Source organism: Protopterus annectens, chromosome 2.part2, assembly GCF_019279795.1.
Source record: "Protopterus annectens isolate FY-2018-M chromosome 2.part2, PAN1.0, whole genome shotgun sequence".
In the NCBI taxonomy this organism is placed as follows: Eukaryota; Metazoa; Chordata; order Ceratodontiformes; family Protopteridae; genus Protopterus; species Protopterus annectens.
The window spans coordinates 506,199,525-506,212,067 of record NC_056730.1 but is presented as its reverse complement, the minus strand read 5'-3'; the positions used below and the strand labels follow the sequence as shown (position 1 = coordinate 506,212,067).

Below are 12,543 nucleotides of genomic sequence, written 5' to 3'. Positions count from 1 at the left end.
CTCTGGAGGGTCTGTATGTTCTGAATCATCAGAGGAGTAATCTGTAGAAACTGGCTCAGGGGGCTCTGCTCTAGGCCTCTTCTCTGGAGGTGGGTGAGAGGCCCTGTCAGTGTGAGGTTGGGATCCCCGGATCAAGGAAATAAGATCCTCTGCTAGACTAAGCATTTGAGTACTAGAGTTAGGCCTGAGAGAGGGGGGGGTCTTAGCAGGCACACTCTTGGTAGATTTTGCTGCTTTAGCCCTGGCAAAAGCCTTAATCGACATGGATGCAGGGGGCCTAGCAGCTCCACGTGCAGGAGTAGATATATCTAAAGGAATAGTATCAGATAAATCCTGGGATCCAGTAGGAGCAGGTGGGATTTCAGTAGCAGATTCTGCCATGCTGGATGAGGCCTCGGTAGGAGGCAAGCTTTCGGCCGAAGGAAGGACCGTGGACTCTGTTTCAGCCGAAACCGAGACACTCGCGGTTGACCTAACCGCGGTTTCGGTCCTTTTCCTTGCGCTTTTTAGTAAATTGCGAAGTCGGAGTCTCCGACGGCATGTTATAAGCAAAAGCGGAGCCGAAAAACTCCTCAGCAAATTCCGACCGACGTCTAAGTGTCCGTCGGTTGAAAGAAGCACAGGCTAGACAAGCTGCTACATCGTGGTCTGGGCCTAAACAAGGTAGGCAGTAAGAGTGGAAATCTTTATGAGGTATTTGTTTCCCACAAGTTAAACAGTTATTCACTTTTTCTGACATCGGCTGAGGCAAGAAAGAGTCCCCAACGGGGTACTTAGCTTTTTAGAAGTCTTCGGTAGTAGTAATCTCTGGTTCTGACCGACTGGCACTTGCGAACAGCTTCTGCTTCGGGCGCCACGCGGCAAGAAAGACAGAGGAAAATGGCGTCTGCTGATGCCTTTATACCCGAACTGCAGCTATGACGTCGGGTGAAGTGCGACATCAGCCGAGGCCAGACCCAGACTTTGGAATCCGGCCGACCGAAGGGCTGCCTGAGGACAGGACAACCCATTTGTTAGGACTGCAGATGCATCCATGAAGGACATCAGTGATAAATTAGTTACCCAGGCTAGCACTCTTTAGTGGGCAGCCTCCACAGTTAAATTAAACAAACAAGCAAACTTTCGATCAAATTTGACTAAAATGTAACTAAGTGCAGATTTTAAAATAATGCAGCAATCAGTTAAAAAACAGTTCAGGCTAGTTCAAGGTAAACTACAGAAGCTATTCCAAGTGAAAAAAAAGCAAAGATACTTAAATCCAGAAGGTAGTCGCTAGCTTTCATAAAATCATCATCCACAACAGGAAGAATGGCAAAAGGTCTGTGCTGTGGTAAATCTAAGAATTCCCAGAGTCTCTTTTTGGAATGAGGATAGTCCTGACAATCCCATTGGAAATGCTCCCTTAAAGTATTATGGTTTCACCAAATAAAACATCCTCTGGAAGAGGCAGAAGGAATGGAATCCTCTGCATATGAATCCTCATAAGCAGACAAGGGTTGCATGTCTTCATATTCAGAAACCTCAGAGTCATCAGACTACTGGTCAGATAAAACTGCTGGGGACAAGTCTCTTTCTTTTGAGAGGGGTAGGCTGACTTCCCCTCAGAAGTAAGATAAGGTCTTCCTCCATTTTAAGCATTTGAGACTGAGGCATGGAAGCAGTGCTTGAGCTTGGGTCGTCTTTTTTTTTAGGCGTAGTTCGTACCCTGGGCCTTAGAAACTCTGTAGTTTTAGAAAGAACGGAAAACGTGAAAGAAGTTGTCGATTTGTGTCAAGTATCGGTAGTGCGAAGAATTTCCTTGGAAGCTGGTGCCTGCTCAGCAGCTCTGGACCCATCCAAGGTAGAGACAGCCGCAGGATCCTTAGTCAAAGAGTCGTCTCACTGCATACCAGACTCCTACTGGGTCTCGGTAGCGGCCTGCGAATCCACAGAAGCGGGCATCAGGGGCTGCAAAAGCACCTCACTGAGGACTAGCTTAACGGAAGCATAGTCTGCAGTTTTGTACCTGTCCAGTCTCTGCCTTTATCCTTACATTTTTTAGATCTGTAGTCGGATGGCTTACCGAAGCCATTTCGGAATACGGAGATGGAGAGCAAAAATATTTAGCTACAATAAGGGCCCGACAATGTATAGCACTGGCGTAGAACAAAGCACAAAACCGACAGCAGGGGACGTCATAGTCTGGGCCTAAACAGGTGACGCAGTCTTCTTCTTCCGGCTTTTCCCGGTTAGGGTCGTCACAGCGGATCACCTGTCCGCTCATGATTGGCAGTGGAGTTTTTTACGGTGTCGAGTTGCCAGCCCGGCGGCTAACCTTCCACAGGAGGCACACAAACTCACACCTAGGGCCAAGGCACCCCAGCCGAGAATCGAACCACAGAACCTCTTGCTGTGAGGCGGCAACGCTAACCGCTGCACCACAGTGGCCACCCAAACAGGTGACGCAGTAAGAATGGAAATCTAGGTGTGGTATTTGCTTTCCACAGGCGAGACAATTGTTAACTTTTTCTGAAATCGGTTAGAGCAAGAAAAAAGGATCCCAAACGGGATACTTAGCTTTAGAAGATTTCAACTTCAATTTGGAAATGAAAACTCAGGTAGTGGCCGACCGGCACTCGTGCAAACTGCTTCTGCTTCGGGCTACTCAGCAAGAAAGATTGATGTAACGGTGTCGGCTGCCTAATTTTATACTACTGACGACCAGCAGTCAGTCCTGGAGCGACAGCAACTGACACAGAAATATTAAGCCTCTGGTATTCGGGCCGACTGAGGGCTACCCCTGGCAGGATAAACCAAGTGTGATGACAGCAACAGTGAAACACGAAGAACATCTATTGGTGCTACAGGACTAAGAAAGTACAGTTTTGTACCTACCATAAATGTAGATGTCCGATAGGTATGCATCTGCAGTCCTTACATATGGGTTGTCCTGCCTCAGGCAGCCCTTCGGTCGGCCGGATTCCAAAGTCTGGGTCCGGCGTCGGCTGATGTCGCCCTTTCCCCGACGTCAGAGCGCCTGGGGTATAAAAGAGTCAGCAGACGCCATCTTCCTCAGTTTTTCTTGCCCCAGATGCCAAGTGCCCTCTAAGGAAGGCTAAATTTGGAGAAATGCAAAATATTCCAAACATGCACAGTAATAAAAAACAAATACACCATAATAGATAACCCCAGCTAGCTATAAGAGGGATAAGTACCCAAGAAATACCACAGAGGGGAAGGAGGGAGGGAAAACCTGGCTGCAGATGCATACCTAATCGGACATCTACATTTATGGTAGGTACAAAACTGTACTATGTCCTTCAAGGATGCATCTGCAGTCCTTACATATGGGTAGAATACCATAGCCAAGCTGGGGGTGGTAGGATCTAAAAAAAAGATGGTGTAGCTAAAATGCCCTGCAGGACTGCCGTAGCAAAGCCTGCTCTGGATCTGGAATATAAGGGCAAATTGTAATGCTTGGAAAATGTATGCACAGAGCTCCATGTAGCAGCTTCTAAAATGTCCTTGGTAGCCACCCCTCTTAAAAAGGCTGTGGAGGTGGCTGTGGCTCTGGTGGAATGAGGCCTGATGTTAGCTGGCACAGTTTTTCCATGATAAGAGTAGCAGAATCGAATGCAATTTCCTATCCATTTTGAAATTGTCTGTTTGGAAATTGCTTTGCCTTGGATGCCTGCAGCATATGCTACCAACAGCTGGTCAGTTTTTCTGAAAGTCTTAGTTCTGTCCAAGTAGTAGCGTAACTGTCTGTGAATGTCCAGGGTATGCAGAAGTTTTTCTCCCTTGTTTTGCGGATTTGGAAAGAAGGTAGGCAGGTGAATAGCTTGGTTCAATGAGACCCTGGATACCACCTTTGGCATGAATGAAGAATTGGTTCTCAAGGAGACTCTGTCCTGATGAAAAATAAGAAATGGTTGTACTGCCATGAGTGCCTGCAATTCAGATACTCTTCTTGCTGAGGTTATGGCCAGAAGGAAGGCAGTCTTCCAAGACAGGAACTGTAACTGCTGGTTCAAAGGGAGGTAGAGTCAACTTTTCCAACATGAAGTTAAAGGTCCCATGTAGGCACTGGTGGTTTTCTTGGAGGATTGATGTTTTTAATTCCTCTTAGAAACTGCCTTAGGAGAGGATGAGAGAAGACAGGTGGATCAGTATTGTATTCTGCTGAAATTGCTGAAGCATGAATTTTTATGGAAGAGTAAGAAAGGCCATTGTGGAGCATTTCTGCCAAGTATTCCAGGATGTGCACCAAGCTCATCACTGCGGCATCTAGGCCCTTTGCGGTGCTCCAAGTGTGGAATCTTTTCCATTTTGCTGAATATGCCTTTCTCGTGGAAGGTCTGCGAGCTTCCATGATGATATCCTTCACTCTCTTGGATAGCTTTTCCTGGTGAGGAGTCAAGGTATTCTCCAGGCTGTCAGCTGCAGGGTTTTCAGGCTGGAGTGCAGAGTTTTGTAATTGTGCTGTGTCAGAAGGAGTGACCATTGTGGTAGAGGCCACGGTTTCGTATGTGACAGGCATCGTAACAGTGGGTACCAGTGCTGCCTTGGCCAGTCCGGGGCTATTAGAATCACTTTTGGCTGCTCTGTCCTGATTTTCAGTAAGACCCTGGTCAATAGTGGAAGAGGTGGAAATGCATACACTGTTAGAGTATTCCAGCTGAAAGAGAGGGCGTCCACTTTCCATGCTTGTGGGTGGTATGTGCTTGAGCAGAATTTCTTCAGCTGATGATTGTGGTGGGAGGCAAAAAGATCTATGTCCGGCCTTCCCCAAAATTGTGTTATCTGAAGGAAGATGTCTGGGTGTAGCATCCATTCGTGTGGATCCATGGTATTTCTGCTTAGGCTGTCCACCAGTATATTGTCTTTTCCTGGCACAAACTGGGATTGCAGCTCTATATTGAGTTTTAGGGAAGTTCCCAAAGATTCATTGCTAGTCTGCAAAGAGGGTAGGAATGGGTACCTCCTTACTTGTTTATGTACCACATAACTGTGGTATTGTCTGTCCTTATAAGCAGGTGGCCTTGATGTAGAAAGTGCCTGAAGGCCTCGAATGCATGTATCACTGCCAGCATTTCCTTTTGGTTTATGTGCATGCGCAATTCTTTCTGAGACCATAGTCCTTGGATGCATCTGTCCTCCATGTGTGCTCCCCATCCATGGTCTGAAGCGTCCGAGGTAATGGTTTGGCTGATTACTGGTTTGCTGAAAGGCAGACCCCTGTTTGACTGGCTTGCTTGGGCCCACCACAGGAATTCCTTTTGAAGGCATGGAATGAGTGGTATCAAAGTTTCTAGGCTGTGATTGTGCTGAGACCATAAACTCCTTAGGTACCATTGTAGTTTTCTCATATGCAGCCTTGCTTGTGGAATCAGAAGAATGCACGATGCCATGTAACCCAGGGCCTGCAGGATTTTCCTTGCAGTCATCTGAGTTTGTCAGATTTTTGAAGTAATCCGGTAGTTGTCTTAGTTTTTCTTCTGTGAGAAAAGCCATTTGGGTGGTTGTATCTAGTTCCGCACCCAGAAAAGTTATTCTTTGGGAAGGCACAAGTCTTGACTTGTGAATGTTGACTGTGTATCCCAAGGCCTGCAGAAGGCGGATGGCATAATTCAAATGTTTTTCCAAAGTTTGTTGGCTGTCCGCTTGTATAAGGCAGTCGTCCAGATACGGGTATATTTGAATCCCCTGAAGTCTGCAGTGTGCAATTACTGATGCCAGGCATTTCGTGAATACTCTGGGCGCAGTAGATAAGCCAAAGGGCAATGCTGAGAATTGATAATGCTCTGAACCTGCAAGAAATCTGAGGTGTCTTCTGCAACTTTGTCTGATAGGGACATGCAGGTATGCCTTCTTGAGGTCTAAAGTTACCAGCCAAGACCCCTTGCCCAGCATGGGAAGGAGTTGCTGTAGGGTCAGCATTTTGAATTTTGGCACGAGATAAGTATTGAGTGCGGACAAATCGAGAATAGGCTTCCATTGTTTTTCTTTTCTTGGGACAAGGAATAGTCTGGAATAAAATCCTTGGCCTTGTTCTGAGAGAGGAACCTTTTCTATAGCTTTCATTTGCAATAGGTTGGCAATTTGTTTTAAAACCTCTGCCCTTTGATTTGGTGGCAGGTTTGGCATTCCTTTTCTTTTTGGTAATGTATGGAAATGGAACCTGTATCCTTTGTCTATTATTTGCAGTGTCCATTTGTCCCTTGTAATACTGTGCCAATTTCTTGAGAATAAAGACAATTTTCCGCCCAAAGGTGCTTCTAATTGAGCCCTGGTTGGCGGGATCAAGGTGAAGTCATTGAGTCTGTCCTTGTGCAGCAGTTGTTGGTCCTGCACTACCTCGCTAGTTAGGAGGCTGCCATTGACGTCCTCTGTAGGAGCCTCTAGCTTGCCCTCTACCTCTGGCACGCCTGTTCTTGCCTCTGATATCTCTCTTCCGGAAAGGACCAATTCTTAGAAGGCCAATTTCTGCTGAATCTTGGTGGTTGTACCTGGAGGAAACCTTTGACTGTTTGTACAGATTTAGCCTTTTCCTCAAATTTCTTTAAGACCTCCTGAGCAGTGGAGCCAAATAACTTTTGCTTTTCTAGTGGAGCATCCAGAAGCTTAGCCTTAACATGATCTGGCAGAGATTGTTCCTTCAGCCAAGCATGTCTACGTATGACTGCACCAGTCATTGCTGACCTATATGAAGCTTCCAATGCATCATAACCACACTGCAAGAAATGGTTGCTAACCTGTTGTGAATTATGTACCAGATCCTGAAGTGACTTACGGTCTAGGGGTTCAGGAGAAGACAGCTTTTTCTGCAATTCATCCAACAAATACTCTTGGTACTGTATCACATGAAATTGACAATTTAAAGCCCTCATAGAGTGGAAGAAGTATACACTTTTTTACCCCATCTCTCTAAAGCCCTGGACTCCCTTTCAGAGGGGAGTGGATTTTTAGTAGTGGCAGCTGCAACCCCTTTAGGACCCTGGGAAATAGTTTCTGGGTCAGCAGAGTGGGCCTTGTAAAGGAAATGATGCGAGTCCGGGACCCTGTAGTACCTATCGGGTTTAACAGGAGCCGGAGGAAGGGTGTCAGGAGTAGTGCTAGACTCAGAATACACATCATCAATGACACTTAAAACAGGAGGAATAGCCAAAGGTCTATGCTGAGGTAAATGAAGAAAAGTCCTTAATCTCTTCCTGGAATCGGAGAATTCCTGGCCCTGCCATTGGAAATGCTCTCTCATGGAGTGAAGGGTCTCCCCAAAGGACAGCTCTTCAGGAGGGGAGGCAGAGGGAATGGATTCCTCTGCATCAGAATCCTCGTAGGCCGTGAAGGCCTCCTCCTGGTACTCTGATAGAACAGAGCCATCAGAGGCCTCATCAGAGGACTGAGGATCAGCGGACTCTGCCCTGGGCCTTTTGTCTAGAGGGGGTTGAGAGCCCCTGTCCGGATGAGGCTGGGATCCCCTGATTAAGGAAATAAGATCCTCAGCCAAACTTAGTATCTGTGAACCTGTAGTGGATCCCTGAGAAATAGTCTTGGGAGGCAGAGCTTTTTGTTGCTTAGCAGCTTTAGCCCTAGTGAATGCTTTAATGGACATGGATGCAGGGGGCCTGGCTGCTCCCCGTGATGGGGTAGTCTTGTCTAAGGGAATGGTGTCGGTAGTTTCCTGAACGCCGGTTTCCGAGGGTAAATCCATAACCGACTCAGAAGAAGCCTCCGGGGCCGAGGCTGTCGGTTGTACCGTTTCCACGGTCGGAAGTACCAAGGACTCCGTTTCAGCCGAGACAGAGACACTCGCGGTAGGCCTAGGCGTGGTTTCAGCCGAAACCACGGTCCGCGTGTGTCTGTCCTTGTCCTTCCGTTTTTTGGTTAAATGAGAAGTCGGAGTCCCCGGCGGCATTTTATAAGAGAAACTAGCCCCAAAAAATTCCTCTGCAAACTCCGACCGACGCTTAAGAGTGCGTCGATTAAAGGAGGCACAGGCAGTACAGGCAGAGACGTTGTGGTCTGGGCCTAGGCAAGGGAGGCAGTAGGAATGGAAATCCTTATGAGGTATTTGTTTCCCACAAGTCAAGCAATTATTAACTTTAAGCGTTTGATCTGACATCGGCTGAGGCAAGAAAGAGCCCCCAACGGGGTACTTAGCTTTTTGAAGTCTTCGGTAGCTGAATCTACAGGAGCTGGCCGACCGGCACTTGCGAACTGCTTCTGCTTTGGGCACCACGCGGCAAGAAAGACTGAGGAAGATGGCGTCGGCTGACTCTTTTATACCCCAGGTGCTCTGACGTCGGGGAAAGGGCGACATCAGCAGACACCGGACCCAGACTTTGGAATCCGGCCGACCGAAGGGCTGCCTGAGGCAGGACAACCCATATGTAAGGACTGCAGATGCATCCTTGAAGGACATTTGAATCACTACACGGCAGTCGTGTCTGGGAAAGGCCTCCAAGTTTTAAGTATGATCATCAAGCCAGGACATTTAAGGTGTTACTCTTTGGGAGCAGACCAAGCATTATGAAATGTCATTTAATACGTTTTCGCTACACTTTTAAGCATGGAAAAGGTAATGCATACACCATAAGACATACCCACTCAAGATGGCTCATGAGGATGCACCTTTCGTGGATCTGTTATAATCTACTCTATCATTGACTGAAGTGAACGCAACCTCCTTGAACATGCAGCTCTCAAGGCCACCCTGTAAGCTTACCTTGCAGGTGACAGATGTGACCAAGTCTATCCTAAAAGTTCTTTATCTTTTCAAACTGCTACTACTACTACTACACCAGAAGCCTAGGATCCCAAGATGCTCCTCCTTCTGTCAGTTCCTACACTGAGCTTCCTTCATAACCACCACTTTTATACAGTTGACGAAGGTCTCAAGCTTCTCTCCTATACATGCACATGTTCCTGGTTTGAAACACCGGCACCCATGGAAATGCTTCACATCATACTCCTTGCATAAGTACAAGCTGCAAACTGTTTTGGAATGAACCTAGATTTGTAATGTGACAACCCTAGGAAAGCCTAAAAATGTTTCAGCCTTTTAGGCACTGAAGGCAGGAACTTTTCCATAATATACTTCATGACTTTGATCCTCACAGTGAAAGCTGAACACACGCACATATCCAATTTCCCACAGCAACCAAGAAAAAGAAACACTGGCATAACTGCACAGATTTCAGTCACATAATTGAACTTCCCAGCAATCAATAGCCTCTCTCTGATGCATTATTTTAAGCTTCTAACCTTTCTTAATCTCTACAACATACAGAAGCACAGACAGACAGACAGAAATGTATATCCTTACCAGAACTTTAGTAGTCCAGTCCTACCATTGGTTGTTTCTTCTTCTGGGAACAACAGAAGGGGCACAGTGCCCTCCTGAGAAACATACTGATTCAGAGTTTCTGTCAATTCAGACCTTCTTATCACTCCTCCCATCTCCATAAAACCACGGGCCCAACAAACAAAGCTTGGTAAGCCACCTAACATGGGCTACAAGACAAAGAAAAATCAGCACTTAAGACACTTCCATACTTGACATCATTTAAAAAAATGGTAAAACACAAGCAACACTATAAAACATATAATACTGCTTCACTCAAAAGGAATTTGCTTTGAAATACTGAAGCATTTACAAAGGCAATTCTTATGTCTGCATCTCAGATACAACTATGTTTAACAGTAAGGAAAACTCCTCAGTGATTTCAACAGTCTAATGTACAACTATGTAAGATGCCCAAGTGACTAAGTTGCACTAGCCATTAAGTGTTTTGTTTCAATGGCTATCCCCAAAAGCACTGGTAACCAAAGCCAGATCATGGTCAAATGGGGCACTACGCAGGGTAGTGGATAAGGGCCACACACCCAGTCATTCCAGTGTGCCTCTACTTGGCTATTTCTCCCCAGTTACCATAAACCCTGTTCATACCAGACAGTGTGCGTACTATTTTTTTTTCTTTACTTCTACAATGCTTATAGACATTTAAAACTTTTATTTCAAATTTTATAGCACAAACACTGAAAGCCATTTGTTAAACAATACAATACAGTCTCACAGTGAAAACGGACTTAGCATAAACAGTAAGTTTCTCTGCCCTTAAAATTTACATTAATTGAAACTGCATTGAAATCTACATTTGACGAAAATGCATCTGGCCATTTGCAGATTAAGATTACTTTAGGGCTGTTTTCAAACCGCAGGCTCCTTGCACACAATTTTTGGACCATCCTGTGACAACAGGAGATACTGCCAGCCATGCCAGGATAAGTAGGGGCAGTAGATGCATGACTTGTGCAGCACAGATAGCTAGAATTTTGTAAATAATTACATCATGTGTATATCAGACTGATTTGTACAGATGCTTGTGTTAAAAATGTATTTGTGAGGTTTGCTTGTGTTAAAAAGCATCAGCAGTGCACCCTGCTCAAATGAAAAGAAATGTGTGTATATATCTATATCTATATCTATATCTATCTATAGCTATCTATATCTATCTATATCTATCTATATCTATCTATATCTATCTATATCTATATCTATCTATATCTATCTATATCTAATCTATCTATATCTAATCTATCTATATCTAATCTATCTATATCTATATCTATCTATATATCTATATCTATATCTATATCTATATATATATATATATATATATATATATATATGTATATATACTGAATTAAATGTATATGTTTTAACAGAGGACACTGGGACAGCAAAGGTTAGCCAGCTAGCTTACTTTAAGAAAAATAAGAGAAATATAAACAAGCTGTTAAACCATTAAAATGGCACGTCACTGTGCTGAAAAGGACCAGAGACTCTGGGTCTGGAAGAAGTCTTTGTTCATTAACTTAGTAAAAAGAAGGGAAGCCCCAGGCACTGCTGTAAACATTTACCTCATGCACTGTAGCGTCTATGCTAAATTTCTGTCTCAACTTCAAAGCAGGATACTGTGAGAACCCAGAGTCAGGTGACCAAATGAGGTCATTCTGCAAGTCATCTTGGATATTATATTTTACCGGGAGGAATCTCTTGAGTAGAGAGTATTCTGCTTTGGGGAACCTGACTAGAAAAAGACTGCTCATGTATTTCATTGTGTCTTGCTCTATCAAGTAAGTTACTAGGGAATAACAATTCAAGAGTCATGCAGGAATACAGTGAAACTAAATAAGGAAAAACATTATCTAAACTAAATCTGTCCATCAATGCTATTTTCAATATTTCCTGTGATTTGAACTCTGTGGTTTACTGTGAATATATATTCAGTATTTTCACGCTATTATTTACTATTGAGTACTTTGAGGGGTTGATGAATGAAGAGAATGAGAGGGACAGAAGGTTAGATGATGTACGGATAGTGAACCATGAAGTACAATGGATTAGCAAGGAGGAAGTACGGATAGCTATGAAGAGAATGAAGAATGGTAAGGCTGTTGGCCCAGATGACATACCTGTGGAAGCATGGAGGTGTTTGGGTGAAATGGCAGTGGAGTTTTTAACCAGATTGTTTAATGAAATCTTGGAAAGTGAGAGGATGCCTGAGGAATGGAGAAAAGGTGTTTTGATACCGATTTTTAAGAATAAGGGTGATGTGCAGAGCTGTAGTAACTACAGAGGGATTAAATTGATCAGTCACAGCATGAAGTTATGGGAAAGAGTAGTGGAAGCAAGGTTAAGAAGGGATGTGATGATTAGTGATCAGCAGTATGGTTTCATGTCAGGAAAGAGCACTACAGATGCGATCTTTGCTCTGAGAGTGTTAATGGAGAAGTACAGAGAATGTCGGAAGGAGTTGCATTGTGTTTTTGTAGACTTAGAGAAAGCATATGACAGGGTGCCTAGAGAGGAGTTGTGGTATTGTATGAGGAAGTCAGGAGTGTCAAAAAAGTATGTAAGAGTGGTACAGGATATGTACGAGGGTAGTGTGACAGCGGTGAGATCTGCGGTGGGAGTGACGGATGCATTTAAGGTGGAGGTGGGGTTACATCAAGGATCAGCTCTGAGCTCTTTCTTATTTGCTATGGTGATGGACAGATTGACAGACGAGATCAGACAGGAGTCCCCGTGGACTATGATGTTTGCAGATGACATTGTGATCTGTAGTGAGAGTAGGGAACAGGTGGAGGAGACCCTGGAGAGATGGAAATATGCTCTAGAGAGAAGAGGAATGAAGGTCAGCAGGACTAAGACAGAATATATGTGTGCGAATGAGAGGGAGGATAGCGGAATGGTGAGGATGCAGGGAGTAGAGGTGGCGAAGGTGGATGAGTTTAAATACTTGGGGTCAATAGTTCAGAGCAACGGTGAGTGTGGAAGAGAGGTGAAGAAGAGAGCACAGGCAGGATGGAGTGGGTGGAGAAGAGTGTCAGGAGTGATTTGTGACAGACTAGTACCTGTAAGAGTGAAAGGGAAGGTCTACAAGAGGGTAGTGAGACCAGCTATGTTATATGGGTTGGAGTCAGTGGCATTGACAAAAAGGCAGGAGTTTGAGCTGGATGTGGCAGAATTAAAGATGTTAAGATTTGCACTGGGTG

The 12,543-nt window shown here is 44.8% G+C and overlaps 1 protein-coding gene across 1 annotated transcript in view; it reads right to left on the bottom strand.

The window, feature by feature from the left end:
* Nucleotides 1–12,543, bottom strand: part of AUP1 (AUP1 lipid droplet regulating VLDL assembly factor) — an 831,864-nt gene that overhangs the window by 482,991 nt on the left and 336,330 nt on the right. The window contains exon 4 of the mRNA XM_044064448.1: nucleotides 9,308–9,495. Coding sequence (XP_043920383.1) covers nucleotides 9,308–9,495 — 188 coding nt within the window. The remainder of the gene's footprint in view (nucleotides 1–9,307; nucleotides 9,496–12,543) is intronic.